The sequence below is a fragment of the Rosa rugosa genome, chromosome 1 (assembly GCF_958449725.1).
Source record: "Rosa rugosa chromosome 1, drRosRugo1.1, whole genome shotgun sequence".
Taxonomy (NCBI): Eukaryota; Viridiplantae; Streptophyta; class Magnoliopsida; order Rosales; family Rosaceae; genus Rosa; species Rosa rugosa.
The window spans coordinates 45,737,824-45,756,993 of record NC_084820.1 but is presented as its reverse complement, the minus strand read 5'-3'; the positions used below and the strand labels follow the sequence as shown (position 1 = coordinate 45,756,993).

The 19,170-nt window shown below is 40.6% G+C and overlaps 3 protein-coding genes across 3 annotated transcripts; 2 read left to right on the top strand and 1 right to left on the bottom strand.

Annotated features, from left to right (window-relative positions):
* Positions 1-464: 464 nt before the first annotated feature.
* LOC133738712 (pseudo histidine-containing phosphotransfer protein 6) lies at positions 465-2,378 on the bottom strand. The gene is made up of 5 exons (XM_062166295.1): positions 2,084-2,378; positions 1,853-1,983; positions 1,586-1,729; positions 1,282-1,354; positions 465-790 (listed from the first exon to the last, which is right to left on the bottom strand). Exons 1-5 carry the CDS (start codon positions 2,150-2,152, stop codon positions 731-733), a joined length of 477 nt encoding a protein of 158 aa, XP_062022279.1. The 5' UTR covers positions 2,153-2,378; the 3' UTR covers positions 465-730.
* Positions 2,379-14,715: 12,337 nt separating this feature from the next.
* On the top strand, positions 14,716-16,510 carry LOC133729036 (uncharacterized). The gene is made up of 3 exons (XM_062156514.1): positions 14,716-15,079; positions 15,165-15,716; positions 15,954-16,510. The coding sequence occupies exons 1-3, from the start codon at positions 14,716-14,718 to the stop codon at positions 16,508-16,510; spliced, it is 1,473 nt and encodes a 490-aa protein (XP_062012498.1).
* A 34-nt stretch (positions 16,511-16,544) lies between these two features.
* Positions 16,545-17,021, top strand: LOC133729028 (uncharacterized). Its single transcript, XM_062156508.1, has one exon. The coding sequence runs from the start codon at positions 16,545-16,547 to the stop codon at positions 17,019-17,021; it is 477 nt and encodes a 158-aa protein (XP_062012492.1).
* Positions 17,022-19,170: the final 2,149 nt, after the last annotated feature.

The following is a 19,170-nucleotide window of genomic DNA, read 5'->3' as shown; positions in this document are numbered from 1 at the left end:
AGTTCGGCAATATATGCATCACTTATTATAGTAGGTTTTGGTAACAAGGTAGCATAGTTCTTGCCTTCGTGGTGTAGTTTCAAATTTGGGTTGTTTAGACTTTGAAGTTTGAAACCGTTACAGCGGAAGGAGCATTATATGCATCACTTAAAAGCATATTAGTGGTTGGATGAGTTGATCCAATCAATCACTCAATCATTCATTTGCGGTGGGTCGAAACTTATTAAAAACATTTTTTGACATTCAAAACATGAAAGTTCTGCTGACAAAGCTCCCGTACTTACTGTTCATTGATTGATAGCTTTAAGCAGCCATCTAATCAAATTAATACGGAAGTACTATTTGAGTATGACAGACAACTCTTTCCACTTTCAATCAATATCTGCAGGTAGATATTTAATTATAACTTTAATATATAAAACAGCCATGCATGCAGTTAAGGAAGCTAGCTAAGCTTAGCTCGAAAAGGTAGAAGTAGAACTAGCTAGATTTCAGTTTCACTCAAACTCTCAAAGCATACTGATCTCTACAATAATGGCCTACATACACATGCATGCTGGTGGGTTTACAGCAGTGACATAAAAACCTTGCGTCCTCAATGGATCTATTTTTCTTCTGCAATAGGGTAGCTAGCAGTACTCCAACTACAGTGGTACTGGGGTTATGAATGTGCTTGATTTTGAGTGAGAGACGAGCAGCAACAGCTGGGTTTTACGGCTGAATTATTGCTTTAATTGATCTGCTGTATTGGGTACCGAACCCCAGCTGCCAACACTCGTTGCTGCTCTATCTGTATCATTGAAAATGAGAAGCTTAACCACAGTGATTAAGAAAAAAATAAACATGGTAATCAATAGAGAATTAGGAAAAATTGACACCATTGTTGTATCTGTGAACCTTGGGAATGAACTTTTTTTTATATATATATTTTTTTCATGTTTGGTAATTGCAATTTTGGAAAATCATGCACGACACATGGGAAATTGTTACTACATCGGAGAAAGTGAAACATTCGTTCCCTATTTGGTTTGGGGTTGGGAAAGAAAAAAGCGAAAGCAAAAACCATAAGGAGAAAATGTTGATTTCTTCGCATCTACATTATTTACGCGTGACATATATTTTGTTTTAATGTTGCACTTACCAAACATGAGAAATGAAACGTACACAAGCATTCTCAAGTTTCTTAATCTACGACACACTTACTTGAACTGATTCAACGAACGAAGTTCAACAATACATTAGTGTGTGACTAGCATTACTCTCGAAAAGTAATTAAATTACCTGGAATAACTCGTGCAGTTTATTCTTGAGGTAGCAATAGTCATGTTCCAGCAGCTCTAAAGCTCTCAAGCACCTGAAACGCACACAAACAAACAAAATCCATTTTAGTATAGAATATTAAGCACCAACTTGTTTGATAGCAAGAATGTTCCTGTTTCTCATGTGAAACTGGAATGCAAGTACGGTGGTTGAAGTGTTTAAAAAATGACAGAGGAATTAATGAGATACATTACAAATCTGAAAGCGCAAGAAATGAGGAGGAGAAAAGAGACGAAAGGGGCTGGTGAGTGAGAGGATGACTGACCCAGCACGGTTGTGTTGTTCAGAAGCGGCTCGAAAAGCAACGCAGACGTTTCTGAGTCTCTTGGCACCAATGCTTGAGCTGCTTCCGATGAACTGATTCAAATGGATTCCCATTTTCTTGTAGTCCGAGAACTCCCTATCCATCCTGTACGTTGATCATCGATCATCGATCATCACCAACCCATAATCCCGGCTAATTGGTACTTGTTCATATGAATTCAACCAAAATGACAAACAAAGAGAGACATATGATGATATGATGACTCACAGAAGCGCTCTGAGATTTCTCAAGAGCTTCTCCGACTCTTGGAAGTAGATGTTGACAACTTCAGAAACAAAGTTCGGAGAGCTCTCGTCTTGAAGCTGCTGCAGTTGCAAGAATTGCTCATCCAATACTCCCTACATCCAGTGAGAATGTTGGTGCTTACTCGTTAAACAATGTAGGATATAAAAACGAACATAAACAAGAAGAAAAACCAGTGAGATAGATTGTACGTACCTGATGAAAGAGCATTGCGAGCAACCGATTCATATCGGCTCGCAACCGATCAACACCCAACCCCAACATCCACACTGGCACACCCGTCTTGGCTAAACAAGGAAATGATCCAACAACAACAAAGAATTCAGTTTTGCTTCACGCAGCAGCTAGCTAGCTTTAGTTTAGGGCTCTCCTTTAACTTGGGACACCTTGACTGCTAAAGCGGGAAATGCCACCTGGGTTTTTAAAGGGGTAGTGATCGAACACCATTGGGTTTCGGACCCCACTCTTTCCCCAAACTTAACTGAAGCAAATAATGAAACACCTACAGCTCTAAATTTTTAAATGCCCATTTTGACAGTTTCAGTTCTCAGACGAAGCGTGACATTGTGGAACACAATCTCGAGGCGAATGTGGGGCATCAACCGGACCACCCTACAAGCTCTTAGCTCTCAAAATGCCTCGAACCCAATTCAGTAATTTTAAACAGCTAGTAACTTATCTGAGTCTGAGTCTGAGTCCGAGTCTGATGAGTCGGGGTGAGGGAGGTGGTGACCTGCTGTCCCCGTAGCCAGTGAGGCTCGGCGTGCTGTCTGTTGTGGCAGAATGGTGCGGCGGTGAAAAGCTGTAACCTCACTCTCTCCACTCGACAACCGCGGGTAAATTGTCAGTCACTCACTCCATCAATCCAGACACCTATGGAGGAGTAAAAAACAATTCAAATCGAGAGAAATGCAAAGTAAACACCTTTCCACATTTAATAGTGATTTTCACAGTTTTTTTTACCTTTTTTGGTTTCACTTTTCCCCTGCTACTTTCTGTCTCTTTCTTGAGAAAAATTGTTGGCTTCTTTTTGGTTCTGAGCGAGAGAATTGAGAATAGGAGAAGGTGGAAGAAGCGCCCGCTAAACAAGGCTCTGAGGCAAAATGGGTAATGTTGTTTCTTTTGACACACCCAGATTTAGAAGAAAATACAGAAAGTTACCCATTTCGCCACATGTCCTGTTGGTCTCTTAACCAGAATAGCATCATGAGGAGGGTACTTTTCAAAAGGGAGTGATTGGTCACAAAATCATAGGCCAAATAATGGTCTCAATTTCTATGGAAGACGATGCATTTTGGTGTTTGAGTTGGGTAATTAGTAGTGGTGACCTTGTAAAAGTTGTTAGCCCTCTAATCGATCTCTTTTGTGTTCATTAGGTACTAATTGAATTCCAAACTTCATAAAACTAAAAGTTGTAATGGAGTAATGGACCTATAAAAGGTATTATATGATGATCATGGCTCTTTATTTTTCGGACTTATATATACATTCATGCATAATGATGCTGCACCAAAAGTTGGATCTTCATTTGTAAGAAATTAAGTAAAAGTTTGAAATAGGTAAGAGCATTATAGCTCGGCAATGACCCTTCTTTGCTAGTTTTATTTTATTTTATTTTATTTATCAGACTTATTATTTTCATTCTAAACTTCATTTAATGCTTTTTATGTTAAGAGCAAATATTTTGACTCCAAAACATTCCGAAACTTAGTGGTAGAGATGTTGGCGGCGGAGGCAGCAGTGATTCTAGTGGCGGAGATGCTGGCGGCGGAAAGGTTGGTGATGGTATCGGCATTGCTGGTGCAGGGATGCGTAGGGATTTGCATGGGGTCCGGGCCTCTATTTGAAAACCCAATAGTATTGTTTATTTAAGTTTTGTTTAAGGAAATCTATCTTTTATGTGTTTGGCCCAAACTCTAGGTTACTTGACCTAGTGGTAATAGGATTTAATTAGAAGGATCTAGAATCCTAATCAATGTAGAATTCATTTCCTTGTATGATTGAGATTCTATGCATTGTAATCCTCTATATAAAGAGGCCCCTATTATCAATGAGAATACACAGCAAATTCCTCTCAATTTCAGTTTCTCTACAACACGTTATCAGCACGAGCCCTAACCCTAGCTTTAGAAACCAAAACCCCAGAAATTGATCAAGCTCCACCAGATTTGCCTTGCCTACGCTACTACTGCCCCCGCAGCCCCCGCGTCGCAACTCATCGCTAACCCTACCAGGTTAGCCTCGTTGCCCCTGTAGCGCCCGCAAGCACTGCTTGCCTTCTACCTTCGCGCGCGCTCGCCTGCCCTCGCGACCGCGACTCACTAGCGGCCTCGTGGCATCTCCACAGCATCCCCGCAACTATCCTCGCGGCCTCGCGACATCCCCGCAGCAGTCGCATCCCCACAGCATCCCCGCAACTGTCCTCGCGGCCTTGCGACATCCCCGCAGCGGCCCCGCAACTGTCCTCGCGACATCCCCGCAGCAGTCGCATCCCCGCAGTGGCCCCGCAACAGTCCTCGCGACATCTCCGTAGCGTCCTCGCGACATCCTCGCAGCGACCCTGCAGTATCACTGCACAGCCCAACCAACATCTTTCCCGAACAACATTTTTCCGGCCATCTTTTAAGGTAAACTTTTCTAAAAGTTCCCGTTTTTGAAGTTTTTATTACTTTTCTTTTTCTTTTCTCGGGGACTTGCAACCTCCCTTCTTCTACCCCCATTTCTTCTGCATAAGGGAGACCAATAGCCGAACTGTGGGGGTTCGTGCTCACTCCAAGCTTGGAGCTTGTTGAGATCTCCAAACTTAGAGTTTGTAGAGAATCTATGATCGACCACTTACATCATTGTTTCGATCTAATCCAATCCCTCTTGGAATCGAATTTCTTGGAAGCGACTACGCTCGGAAATTCCTAATTTCTTGGAAGCGATTACGCTCAGAAATTTTATATGTTTTCGTGGTAGCTTTTTCCGCTCCGAAACTAACCCTAATTTCTTGTTCTCTTTCAGGATGCGTAACCTGAACAAATTGGACTTTGCTCCATTGGGAACAACTGGCTCTGGATATCACAGGTGGGTTCGTGATGTCCGCCAGCATCTCAAGGCCGATGGAATCCTGGATATGATTCTCGAGCCTAGCCAGGACGTGCTAACTGTTGAGCAAGCTCAAGCTTTGGAAGCAAATAGAGCAGCCTTCGAGGCAAATAAGGCGAAAGCCATCATCCTAATGACTCGTCATATGGATGATTCGCTCCAGTACGAGTGTATGAATGAAGAAGACCTCATAAGGCTGTGGGTCTCACTCGAAGATAGATTTGGCAACGTCCGTGACTCCCTGCTTCCTGACCTAGAAGTGAGATGGCATAGCCTCCACCTCTGTGATTTCAAGTCAATTCTTGACTACAACTCGGAAGTACTTCGCATTAAATCCTTAATGGAATTCTGTGGTAAAGAGATCACACATGCGATGTTGATTGAGAAGACTCTCTCCACTTTCCCCGTCTCTGCATTGATGGTTGCTAAGAACTATCGAATCGATGTTAATGCAAGACGAATCACAAGGTTTCATGAGCTCATTGGAGCTATGAATGTTGCTGAAAAGCATGACAACATCCTTGTGAAGAACTATAATTCGAGATCCGTGGAAATAGAGCATATTCCGGAATCCAATTATAGTCGCACCTCGAAAAGAGGGCGCCAAGAGCGAAACCCTAATCTTAGGGATACTTCTGGACGTTCTGGTCCATATAATCGCTCTACTTGGGAAGGTAATCGCCAAAATAGGCGAACACGGAACCGAAGAGGTCAACGTGGAAAGAGAGAGGGAGGCAACGCCTCTGACCATGTTGGTGGCTCCACCAACACTAAGAGCCATCCTAATGACGCTTTCAAAGCGCCTCAATCAATGGAGTTTGAGCAAAGAGATGTATGTTCTCAATGTGGAGTGTCTGATCGTTGGGCACACATTTGTTGAGCTCGTGAAGAAATTGTCACCGCCTACAAAGCATATTGTGAAGCAAGAAAAGCTCACTATGTGGAACAAGAAGATCAAGAAGATGATCTAGAGTAAAGGGTTGAAGACTACGAATCTGGCTGGGATCAATAGATCGCCAATTCTGTTTAAGTCTTTATTTTCAAGAGATGTAGGCAATTGCCATATTATTTTTGTAGTAGATGCCTATGGTTTAGTCTTTCTTCAAAGTAGGCGTACTCAATGTAAATGTGATGTCTAGGAAGGTTTTGAGATAAGTGATAATTAAGCGAGCTTTGCTCCACCGACATCTCCCTACTCACCTGGTCACATTTGCGTTGGAATTACCGAAGAAGTTAGACGACTACCATTGTTTTGCATTAGCTAAGCATTTGGATTAGATTCTCCTAATGGTTAAGAGACAATGATGTACTCCGTTGGCTTATGAATAAAATTTTGAGTTCTTTTCATTATGACTCCATTTTGATTCATGAGCATGTTACTTTGTGACTACGATGGCTAGGCCATCAATATTAATTCAAGGACATGGAATAGCCCAAGTTCTCTTTGCCAAATGGCACCTTGATTAATGTCACAGAAACTCTCTACGCTCCTAGGGCAACTCGCACCTATGGATAGCCAACGGATTCCATGCGAAAACGCATGTAGAGAACAGAAATGAGTTCCTTTGTAATGCCTCTAATGATTGCGAACGAAGGCGCATCTTAGAGAAGTTTATGTGTCTCTCTAGTGGACTCTATGTCACTATTCGAGCTATTAAATCCAATAAAGTTATGAGAGAAGATCTCTTGGATTTAGACACATATTGGCTTCGTCTCGACAGGATAAGTCACCCTGGTCATGATATGGTGATCCGTCTACTAAAGACTTCATATGGACACCCTCGAGCGAAATGAAGCAAGAATCAAAAATTGGTTCCTGGACTTAGCAAGACCGCAACAATTGCAGCATCTGGCGCTGCAGCTATCTTGGGGCGCCATATGGCCTCCCAAGTCCCTTGTGACAACGCCATATATGGCGCTACCCATGGCCATGACGCCATGGATGTCAATCCCCATGGTTATAACGCCATTGATGCCACTTCCCATGGTCATGACACCATGATGGGTGATGTAGTCACAAACTTTGCTTCAATATGCGTTTCAGACTCTCAGGCCCAACCAAAATTCTCATTAGTTGCTTCTAAAGCCTCTCGCTCATTTTACAAAGCCACTTCCTTAGGAAAATTAGGACTGAGACCGTCCTATGCAAAGGATATGAAAATACTCATTATGTTCTTACATAGAATCCGTAGGGATTCTGTGGACTAATTCCACCAACTTGCGGACGTTTAAATATCTCATGATGTTGGTTGATATGCAAACACGCTGGTCACGTGTTGTGCCATTGTCCACTTGTAATGCTGCTTATGAAACACTCCTAGCACACATCATATGACAACGGGCTCACTCCCCGAATCATCCTATTCAGTCAATTGGATTTGACTATGCTAGTGAGTTTACATCGAATACTTTCGATAGTTATTGCATTTGGAACTGATGTTGGACATCATATTCCCATGAGCACACCCAAATGGTCTCGCGGAAACGACTACGATGGTAGTCCGGACATTGGTAATGCGCACCAATATCCGCCTGGGGTGATGCAATATCGCATGCAGCTATGCTAATTCGTCTACGACCTACCGCCACTCAATGTCTCTCTGCGTTACAGCTAGTGACTGGGTACAAGTATTTTGTACTTACGCACATTTGAGTGAGCCATTTATGTGCCAATTGCGCCACCACAACGCTCTATAATGGGTCCTTACAGACGAATGAGCAACTCAGTTGGATTTGAGACTCCAACAATCGTCCGCCACTTAATGCCATTGCATGGCGATCTCCTTACCGCTAGATTTGCGGATGTCACTTTGATGAGACAGTCTTCCCGTCGTTAGGGGGAGATAAGAACACAGATGTTCAGCAGGAACGACAGGAATTGTCGTGGCCTGTCCCCACTATGTCTCATCTCGATCCCTGTTAAAGTGACGAGATCACACAAATATGCTGCAAACATGCCTGCAAGGATGGACGTCCCTACGAGAGGACGTAGCGCCACCCTACACGGAGGTAGGCATGGCGCCAACGCCATAGAGAGTGGCACTCTGGCGTTACAGGCCATGGCCCCAGCTAGGATGCATGGGAGGCCCGTGGGTTCGAAGGATACTTTGGCACATTCCAATCCTTTGATCATCGACACTCAAAATCCGTCTCATGAGAATCTTCCGGGTTATGGTTATCGTTGGGGGACGCCTCAACGTTAGAACCCTATTCCTGAGAATATAGAGCTCTATGAAAACTTACACTAGTGTACATGAGACGTGGGATAAAAACTCCATCATAATTGATGATGTAGTCACGCATTTCGTTGCGCATGAGTTTGTTGAGTCCGATGATATCGAACCACGCTCCGTTGATGAATGAATGCCAACGTAGAGAGATTTGGCCCAAAATGGAAAGATGCGATCCAGGTTAAGATGAATTCTCTAACGAAGAGGAAGGTTTTCTGAGCTAGTGATGCCAACACCTCCTGACATAAAACCTATTGACTAATGGGTCTTCGTTAGAAAGCGTGATGAGAAAAAGAGATGGCAATCTCGCCTTATGGCGCAAGGCTTCTCACAAAACGCCCTGGAATCGACTACGATGAGACATATTCTCTCGTAATGGATGTCATTGCACTCCACTACCTTGTCAGTTTGGTAGTTTTCGAATAACTGAACATGCAGCTTACAAATGTGGTCACTACGTATCTCTATGGGGATCTAGATACGGAATATACATGAAGGTTCATGGTGAACTTCATTTACCCAAGTCAAGTGGCTCTAGACCACGGAGCGCGTTACAAAGAGGTTGAAACGCTCACTAAAGTGACTACTTGATTGGGAAGGGATATGCCCACGCGTTTCCATAACAAGTTTCGGATTCTATCGCGGTTCATGTTGGACATGATCTTCATTAGAAGCCCTTAAAGAGTTAAGGGAAACCGCTGAACACTAGAAATCTGAGTTTGAGATGAAGGATTTTGGGAGAACACGATTATGTCTCGGTTTGGAACTTGAGCATCGTGTTGATAGATGCTTAGGCATTTTGACAAGGTCAAACCTTCAAGCACCCCCATGATCGTCCGTAGTCTTGATCCTGAAAAGGATCCTCTTCGTTCAAAGGATGATGACGAAGATGCGCTAGGGGCAGAAATGCCCTAGTTAAGTACAATATGCGCATTATTGTACTTAGCTCCATGCACAAGACCGGACATCTCATATATTGTGAACTTGTTAGCTAGATATAGCTCTGCGCCAACGCGACGCCATTGGATTGGTGTAAAAGATATCTTTCGATACTTGAGATGTACGATTGATATGGGCTTGTTCTATCCCTACAGAGAGATGATGGATTCGGACCCATCACACACCAGGAACGCCGCCAACACTGGCCTGCGTCCCCTCTCCCCATCCCAAAACGAAGTTAGCGTTTTGGAAGGTTTTGCTGATGTTGGGTATCTCTCTGACCCACACAAAGGTCATTCCCAAAATGATTAAGTGTTCACCATGGGTAAAGACCGTGATATCTTGAAGGTCTACAGAAATAGACCCTAGTCGCTATATCTTCGAACAATGCAGAGATCATTGCTCTTCACGAAGAGGTTCGTGAATGTATATGGATTGGATCCATAATTACGCATGTTCGAACAATTGTGGTTTGAAGTCTACCACAAATGAGTCTATGAGCATTTAGGATAATGCTGCTTGTTTTGAACAAATGAAGTAAGGCTACATCAAAAGCGACAATGCCAAGCATAATCAGCAACAACAGACTCTCCTCAAGATCAAAGTGAACTAGGTTCAATCTGAGGACAGTGTGGCAGACTTGCTCACTAAGTCATTGCCTAAATTCCACTTTCGAGAGACATGTTGGTAGTATCGTTTGCGGAAGTTACCCGAACTCCCATGACCGTAGTCATCAGGGACCGTAGTCATCAGGGGGAGATGCAGACATCAGGGGGAGATGTCTACATGTATAGTCTCGAAACGTGAAGGGTGTGTTGTGCTCTTTTTCCCCTTCGACCGAGGTTATTTTTGTCCCACTGGGTTTTTGTTACTCGGCAAGGTTTTTAACGAGGCAACGAGAGAAGCACCGCGTTTGGGCAACACAAGGGGGAGTGTTTAAGGAAATCTCTCTTTTATGTGTTTGGCCCAGTGTTCTAAAACTCGGCCGCCTAGCCCGCCTAGGCGGCGTCTAGGCGCTGGGCGGTGGGTCTCCGCCGCGAGTAATGGCCAGTCGGTGGGATAGGCGTTCTGGGTTTTGGGCGGCCGCCTAGGCGGCCTAGGCGGGCGACTAGGCTTCTAGGCGGCTGGGTTTTGCTGGGCGGCTGGGTTTTGCTGGGCGTCCGCGTCGAAATGTCTCTCCCTTGCTCATCAGATCTTGATACCCGATCGCCGAGACATCCTTGGCTCCTTGACCGCTCCGATTCATGATTCATAAATGCTATTTTGAGGGAACATATGAGTTTTCATTTCAGAAATTGGTTGTAGGTGGATGGATGTTTAGGACGATGAGCAAAATAGGGCCTGTGTTTGGTTGATCTGATCAAATTCTCTTCATGGAATATTGATTTTGGTGATCTGCGAATTGGGTTTTGAAAGATTGAAGGTGCGGATTGGTTTTGGAAGATTGGGGAAGATTGGTTTTGGAAGATTTTGGGGGATTTTGAAAAATTGAAGGTGTGAATTGGTTTTGAAGAGTTCGGAAGATTGGGGAAGATCCGTTTTGGAAGACTCTGGGTTATCTCATATCTGTTGGGTTTGTCACTTGGTGTTTGAATAGGGAATCATCACTCATCACTTCATCAGGCCATGTGTTCACTAAAAAAAAAAATCAAGCCATGTGTTCGACATGCATGAAATTATCTTATAGAAAATTAATATTATTTTTATTTATAAATTATTATATATTCTTTTTAAGTCTATAATATGTTTATATGGTATAAAAATCAATTAAAATTAAAAAAATTAAAAACCGCCTAGGCGTCGCCTAGGCACCCGACTAGGCGTCTGGGCGCTAGTCGTCTGGCCACTGCCCGACTAGCGCCTAGCGATTTTTCGAACCTTGGTTTGGCCAAACTCTAGGTTACTTGACCTAGTGGTAATAGGATTTAATTAGAAGGATCTAGAATCCTAATCAATGTAGAATTCCTTTCCTTGTATGATTGAGATTCTATGCATTGTAATCCTCTATATAAAAAGGCCCCTATTATCAATGAGAATACACAGCAAATTCCTCTCAATTTCAGTTTCTCTACAACAAGTTTTTATTTTTTGGGTTGGAATTGGGAGTTGGAGCCCGATGTCCTTTTATTTTTTTTTCATTTCCTCTTTGTTGTTGGGCTTGGAGGTGATAGGCTAAATCTAGCACACTGGATGTAGGTTTTCCTTCTTTGTTTTTTAGTTTTTCATATGTGGAAAATGGCGTGGGCGTGCTTTTTAGTATGGCTGTAGTCGGCTTAGCATACCCACTATAGTTCTGTATATGTGAGGCTCTTGATGTTGGAGTTTGTTACTAATTAGGGGTTTGATTCTAGTTCGTGGCTGGCTCCTAGTAATGGTTATTACTGTCTATACTTGAGTCTTATTTAATAAAGTGTTTTCGTTTCTCCTTAAAAAACTTGAAAACATTCCTAAACTACTCTAATTTTGCCCGGGCTAAATCGGTGGGACTTCCTCTTTGTGTGCCTGTTTGTGGCTTTCTTCTTTTTTTAAGTAGAGATCAAAATCTGATGCTCAAATTCGTTCAAAAGACAACCTATAAACTTTAACAAAAGGGTGTTATCCAATCAATGATAATTGTCAAACCAAAATTCATAATTAAGAAACTTTAATTATATATATTATGTTCCATTGATGTGTAACTCTCGAAAAAAACTCTCGAAATGATCGTGTAAAATTTTTAACTTTCTGCACAGAGCTGCTGCACGCACAAACGTACCATCCTAAGATAATGGTTTTTTTTTTTTTTTGGGATCATATAGATAATGGGTTTTGGCTAGCTCTTAGCTCTATATACTTCTAATTTTTTATGTGGGGCAGGTTAATGAACCTCGGATTGCTCGCATGAAATGCATAATTTGGTTTAAACAGATCGACCTCTGGTCTAGCATATAATGATTTTTGGATATTGTATTGGCCAAACAAACCCACTCCTTGATTGATACATGAACATTTTCTTACTTTCGGGTTGGATGAGGCTCGTAGACTTAGATGAGGAGTCTTTATGTAATAATGTTGGAAAAGTGACTTAAATTAGAGTCTTTTGAAATCTCACATCAGTTAAATAAAGAATCATCTTTGAATTATAAAGAATGGTACCACATACATTAATGTCAAGACTTTTTTTTTTTTTTTTTTTAAACTCCATGTGGTTAAAGTGAGAGGAATATCGGTATTATTGGACTGGTATCTGTATAACTTATTTGCTACTTTCACCCAACACTATACTTTTTTGAGCAATGTAAATGAATTGTTATTTTATTTTATTCTATTAGTATTGAACAAGGTTAGTAATGAGATCACCTATAAAAAAAGTGTTAGCTCAGTGGTTAGAGCACCCACTACCTATGTACGAAGTCATGGGTTTGAGTCACCATGGAGGCAGGAGTCAAACCTTTTTTTTTTTTTTTTTTTTTTTTTTAAAAGGTTAGTAATGAGATCACCTATAAATGTTTATTGGCTTTAAAACTATACCTTCTTTTTTCGTCACTATTTAAAACCTTACTCTTGAGATCGATGACACAAAACTGATTAAATAGAACACACCCTCTGTACTGCTAACTAGCATGCCAAAATTATTGATCACTTTAACAATGCAAGGCCTAAATCCCAAGAGTATGTTATGTTTGTTTAATTGGATTATTAATAGACGAACATGAAAAGGAAGAAAGCATGCTTTTGTATTGACGTAAGCTGAGTATTGGGTGAGGGACCAAAAATAGTTCTTTATAGGAAGCACTTTTTTATATCTGATTATTTCTAATCAACTCAAGAAAACATTCATCTTAAACCATATCATATGTAATAACATTTACTTCATATGCATGCTTCTTGTGCTCCCATGCTTACTTTCCATGGCCCTTACTTTACCTTAATTTTATACCTTCAAGACACACATTCTTCTTTTTTGTCTTACTACCAAAACTTTTTACACTTTTTTTTTTTTTTTGGTTACAAAAACTTTTTACACTTTGAGCTTTGAAGTTCCAAATGTTTGTACTAAGATTCCTAATTCTTTTTATGTTTTTTGTAAGTGGATTCCTAAACCCTTTATAACCCTAAAATGTAATAATATGGAGCAACACATTACCTACTGTACCTAACTTAGAATACACTTCATCAGAATGCTATATAGTAGAGATTGAACTCATTGCTCGAGACAGTTTAAAAAAAAAAAAAAATCACTTGGTTCGAGTACATACATATCTAACCACTTTTATTTTACTCCTAAAAAAAAAAAAAACAACTTTTATTTTATTTTAGCTGTTGCATCAAATTTTAGTTGAATATAATTTAGGGGAAATGATCATTTACCCAATTTTAGCTTAAAAATTGTCCACTTAAACAACAGTTTTCATTTTAAAACCCCAATTACCCAATAGTTTCAAAACGTTCCTATTTTATCCATTTTTTCTGACCGTTTTGCCCTTTCATAACTGCAACGCTTTCAAATTGTAACAGAAACGGGATTTAGGGAGAGAAGCTCTCCGATTTTAGAGAGAGAGAGGATCGGCTGCATTTGTAGAGAGAGAAGCTCCCTGGTTGTTGAGAGTGGAGCTCTGCCATTTGAGAGAGAGAGAGAGAGAGAGGAGCTATGCGATTTCTAGAGATAGGACAGAGGAGCCATGCGATTTCTGTGTGTGAAGCTCTGCGGCTATTTCAGTGTGTGAAGTTCTGCGTTTTGTAGTTAGAGCTAGTGACAGAAGACCTGCGATTCCTAGAGAGAGAAGATCTGCTGCGATTTTCACATGGAGCGAGATGGATATCCTCGTGTTCCTCCATTGCTGTTTGTTTATTTTCCGCATCGATCTTTTACTGTTTGATTTTAGCTCGATTTAATCTGTTTGATTTTAGGTCTTTTTGTGTACGAATTGTTGTGTTAACTTCGTACTGATTTTGCTGAATCTGAGCTTTGTGTAATGTTTGTACTGGTTTTGAATTGTTTTTGCAGTTCTGATTTCAAATTTCCAGGTCTTCTTGAGTGCATTGTGTTAGTTTTGAATTTCTGTGTTAACTTTGTGCTTTTTTTGGTGAATTCATGCTTCATGTTGGTTTTGAGTTGGTTCTGTAGTGTTTTTGTCATTCTGATTATATTATTGGGGGGCAATAATCATTCCATTGGGGAGCAATAATGTGTTTTAATCGGTAGTTAGCCTATCTAATTGTTGTGTAATGATCTTTTTATTTGTTTGAATTGCGATTTGTTACATTTTCCACAGTGTTTTTGTTGTTTGACTATATTATTGGGCCCCAGTAATGTCTGTATTGGGGGGCAGTAATATGTATTATGTGTTAGTATGTTGTTGTAATTGTATTCTAGTTTTTTTTTTGTTATTTTAAAAGCAATTTGATACTGATTATGATTTGTTTAGGTAGTTTTGATTACGTTATTGGGTGGCAATAATCTTTTTATTGGGGGGCAATAATAGATTCGTTCTCCTTTTTTTCCCCCAGGATTATCGCTGATCCTTTGGTTGCAAGGTGCATTTACTCTGGCAAAGGCTAGGTTATATGATTCCTTTGAATCAATATATGAGCTATTTTGACTTGTATGAAGACATTTTCCGTACATTCCAGTTTTTGCCAAGTGATGTTATTGAGCTTCAGTATTCAGTTCCTGGTTGTGAAGTTTGTTTTCTTCGTAACGATCGTGATTTCCAAATGCTCTTCTGCGCTGCTAGAATACATAAGTTAGATTGTGTTGAGATTTTTGTTTTAAAGATTGGTGGAAGCTGCAGCAGAACTTGTTCAGTGGATAGTTGTTCGGCAGTTATTGATGAAGACGATTATTTGGGGGAGGCCTTTAGGACTGAAGTTCACAAGACGTATTTGTCTGATGAGTGGAGTTCTTATATTCATCATGTTGGGGAGAAGTTTCATGGTGCAGCTGAGCTCTGTGAGAAGCTCAGGAAGTATGCATGCAATTGCAGTTGGTTTCGAGTTTGTATTTTTGAGAAATGATTTGGACCGTATTCATGCAGTCTGTTCAAATGTTGGAACCAAAGGTTGTGATTGGCATCTTCGCGCTCTGTCATCATCTGCCAATGGTTGCCTTTATATAACAGAGTTGAATAATATTCACACTTGCAAGGGTGTAGTTAGGACTCAAAAGCACAAGCTTTTGGGATCCAAGGTTGTCAAGACTTGCATTGCTGCTGATGTTAGCTATAATCTTTCATTGAAGCCAATGGAGATTATGAGTAAGTTCAAGTCAACATATGAGTTTGATATTTCCTACAAGGTTGCCTTGAAAGCAAAGCATAGCGCTAAGGAAGCGATTTATGGTTCCGATGCAGATTCATTCAGCAAGTTATCTTGGTATAAGGAAGCTATTTTGCAGAGTAACCCGGGCTCTTCTTTTGTGTTGGAAGTTGACCCATCTACTAATCGTTTTCAGCGGCTTTTCGTGGCTTACGGAGGTTGTGTTGAAGGCTTCCAATTCTGTTTGCCTATGTTGTATGTTGATGGAACGTTTGGTAAAAGCATGTACAAGGGTCAGATTCTTTCTGCAACTGGAAGGAATGGAAATCAAGGTAGCTGTATACTTTATTGCCCCCCCCCCCCATAATTTTATTATTGGCCCCCAGTAATTTTGGCTTTTGATTTAGTTTCTTCATCTGTGTGTTTAATATTTCTTGTTTTAGTTTTTTTTTTAATGTTATTGATATCATTTTTTCTGTGTAGTGGCACGCTGCAATAGTTTACTATCCTGCAATAAGAACATTATTGGCCCCCAATAGACTGATTTTTTTGTGCTCTGGTTTATGTAGGTTTCTACCCTCTAGCCATATGTTTCTGTGATTCTGAGACAGATGCAAATTGGACATTCTTTTTCAACAATTTGAAAAGTTTGCTTGAACCTCAAGGAAGAGTCATCACATTTATTAGTGATCTGGGTATTGGATTGTTGAGTGCTTTCGATAAGGTATTTGCTGGTCATCCTCATTTGTTTTGTTACAAGCATTTGGTGGCGAACCTTGCCGGTAAATATAAGGGTAAAGGTGATTCTGTCTTGATAGAAGATGTTAAGCAGAAGTTTTTTAAGGTTGCATATTCCTCTATTAAGAAGGAATACTGTTTCAATTTGCAGTTGCTTAGAGAAGTTGGTGGTGCCGATATTATTGACCCTTTTCTTGCTGAAATCCCTGTGCAAAATTGGTGCCGTGCATTTTATACTAGCTGCCGATATGGAATTATGGCTAATGGGATTGTTGAATCATTTAACTCTTGGATTGCAATTGAGCGTTTGATGCCGGTATATTGTATGTTGGATCAGACCAGAATAAAACAAATGGGGCTGATGGGTGAGAGGAGGGATGAGGGATGAGGCACAACGTTGGACCACAGAACTAACTCCCAAAATGGAGGAAAGGTTGAAGGTGCAGATGGAGAAATCTCGTCGTTTCAGTGTCCATTATTCTAGTCCTGGAGTTTATGAGGTTCGATCTGACTTTTCTTATGTAGTTAACATTTCCGAGCATTCATGTTCATGTGTGAAATGGCAGATCAATTGTTTTCCTTGTCCTCACTGCCTTGCTGCAATACAAGCTGCCTCTGAAAATGTCTATGATTATATTGATAAGTACTTTTGTGTTGCTATGTTCAAGAAGAGCTACAGTTTTCCTATCCGGCTGATAACCAATGTTGATATGTCTTCTTTTGAATCTGCTACTGACTGTATATTAGCTCCCCTTGCGAAGAGGCCACCTGGGAGGCCTAGGGTGAAGTGGTTCAAGTCTGTTGGAGAGGTTGAAAAGAAGCAGATCATGTGCGGCCGTTGTGGCAAAATGGGCACTCATAACAAGTTGAGCTGCACTGAACCTCTCGTTCAGCAGTAGTATATGTTTACGTAAAGGGTTGATAGGTTAATCTTTTTTCTATTGGGGGCCAGTAATGGGTTTATTGGGGGCCAGTAATTGTTTATATTCAGGCTCAAACAATCATTATTCTTTTCAGATGACAGATTTTTACTTTTGGGTTTATTACAGTTACTTTTAGATAGTTGAAGTTAAATTTCGAACAGGGTTGAGTTGCAATTATTGCTTAAAGGTGGTTTCTGGGGGGGGGGGGGGGGGCAATAATCTGATTATTGCCCCCCAGTAATGTCATCTATTCAAGGACTCATAGTGATTTGAACTCCTTCTCAACTGTTGCCAAATTTAAATACCAACTGAGATACTTCTGACCATCTTCATAAATATTAGTGGGGCCCAATACTATTCTGACCAATAGTACGAAGATTATTGGGGGGCAATAAACATGTCTATTTTGGAGCATGAATCGGATACTGCATGTAATGTTACCATAATTTGTGTAAAGGACCTGCTACTAATTGAAGTCAGCAAGAGTATATTATATCATCCAATACTGCAGTTCATTTCACCATAGTTTGAAAATAAGGCTAGTACTAGAACTTTACAATCCCTACTCTTCGAATACTAAAAATAAATTTCTACATATGTTATCTCTAATTTCGCTCCTCACTTTCTGCCCAATAGAAGGTGCATGAACCTCTCAAGCAATCTTTTCCTCATGTTGTCCCCGCCTTCCTTGGTTGGTTCTACGCCATTTACTATGCTATCCATGAAATGGAGCGTAAACGGCCCGCAATCACCACTGCAAAGAAGTAAAAAGAATTTATGTTAACTTTTTTGGGGGGCAATAAACAGAGAGATTGTTTTGCAGCATTTAGGAATGTAGTCAGAAACAACATGTTTCGCGACTACAACGCCAAATAGTTTGGTTTAATGTACTTACGATGATGGTTTCTGTTGCGGGCAGTCAAAGTCTTCATAGAGTTCATAGTCTGTCTCCACAACGTTATTCTGCAAGATCCAGTTCCTGGTTTGTTTTTCCTCCTCAGTCATTGCTTCTTCAACAATAATTAGGTTTTCCTTGTCATCTTCGCCTTTGCATTTTTCTCGAGTGACATCTGGATCTTGGCTTTCACCCGGTATTCTCATCTTAGTCAAGTTCATAGCATGTATGAACTTCTTGATGTGCTTTACTTGTTTTTTGGCAGATATAAAATTTTAGTTCAACAAAAGCATGCTAAACAGTATGGAAAACATAAACAAGCATTTGTGGAATGATTACATACCACTCTTGCTGCATTCAGGTGGTACTTCTCCTCATTGGTGAATTCATCGATTGGTGGCCTCAATGAATTCATATGACTGAAGCTCCTTTTTTCATTGTCGATTACCAGCAAGGTGTAGTGCATGGTTGTACTATGGTGAATTGGTACTAGCACTTTTTTGAAACGGAAGATTGACCACAGGGGTTCATAAATCATTGTCTCGACACCACACTCAAAAGGTCTAGTATCCTCATCTTTTTCTTTGGTCTGTTCATACTTTATAGCATAGTACTGTATACACAACATAACCAAGTTAAAACTAAAAACTGTTGGGTAATAATCCATTACTGACGCCAAAAAAACACATTACTGGGGGGCAATAATATGCCTACTGGCCCCCAATAGACCGACATAGAACACTTGATTTTCATTCAATAAACACAAATAAACAGAACAGCTTTAAAACACATAATTTCAACGCAAAATGACATTATTTGGGGGGCAATAATCTATCTACTGCCCCCAAGTAGACCAACCAAAAGTCTTCCATAATTCAGCCTTTTACACACTACTGCTCTCCAATAAACACAAAACTCAATGTGTTTGGTTTAGGTTACTTACCCCTCCGTCTACAGTGAGAAATCCCACTTGCGCATTTTGCTTTGCGGCATCAAACTTCAACAAGTCAATATAAACGCTGATCACCTGCAATTGGGTCATTGGATTTTCCATCATAACAGTATAATTGAACAAGATAAAAGTAAATTGCATGAAATACACATATTACTGGGGGGGCATTAATCTTTCTAATGGGACCCAATAATTCATTAAATGGAGCCTTTCATTGAAAGACTTACATCAGTTTCGATATCCCCCTCTTGGATGATTAATCTGAGGTCGTGCTTGGT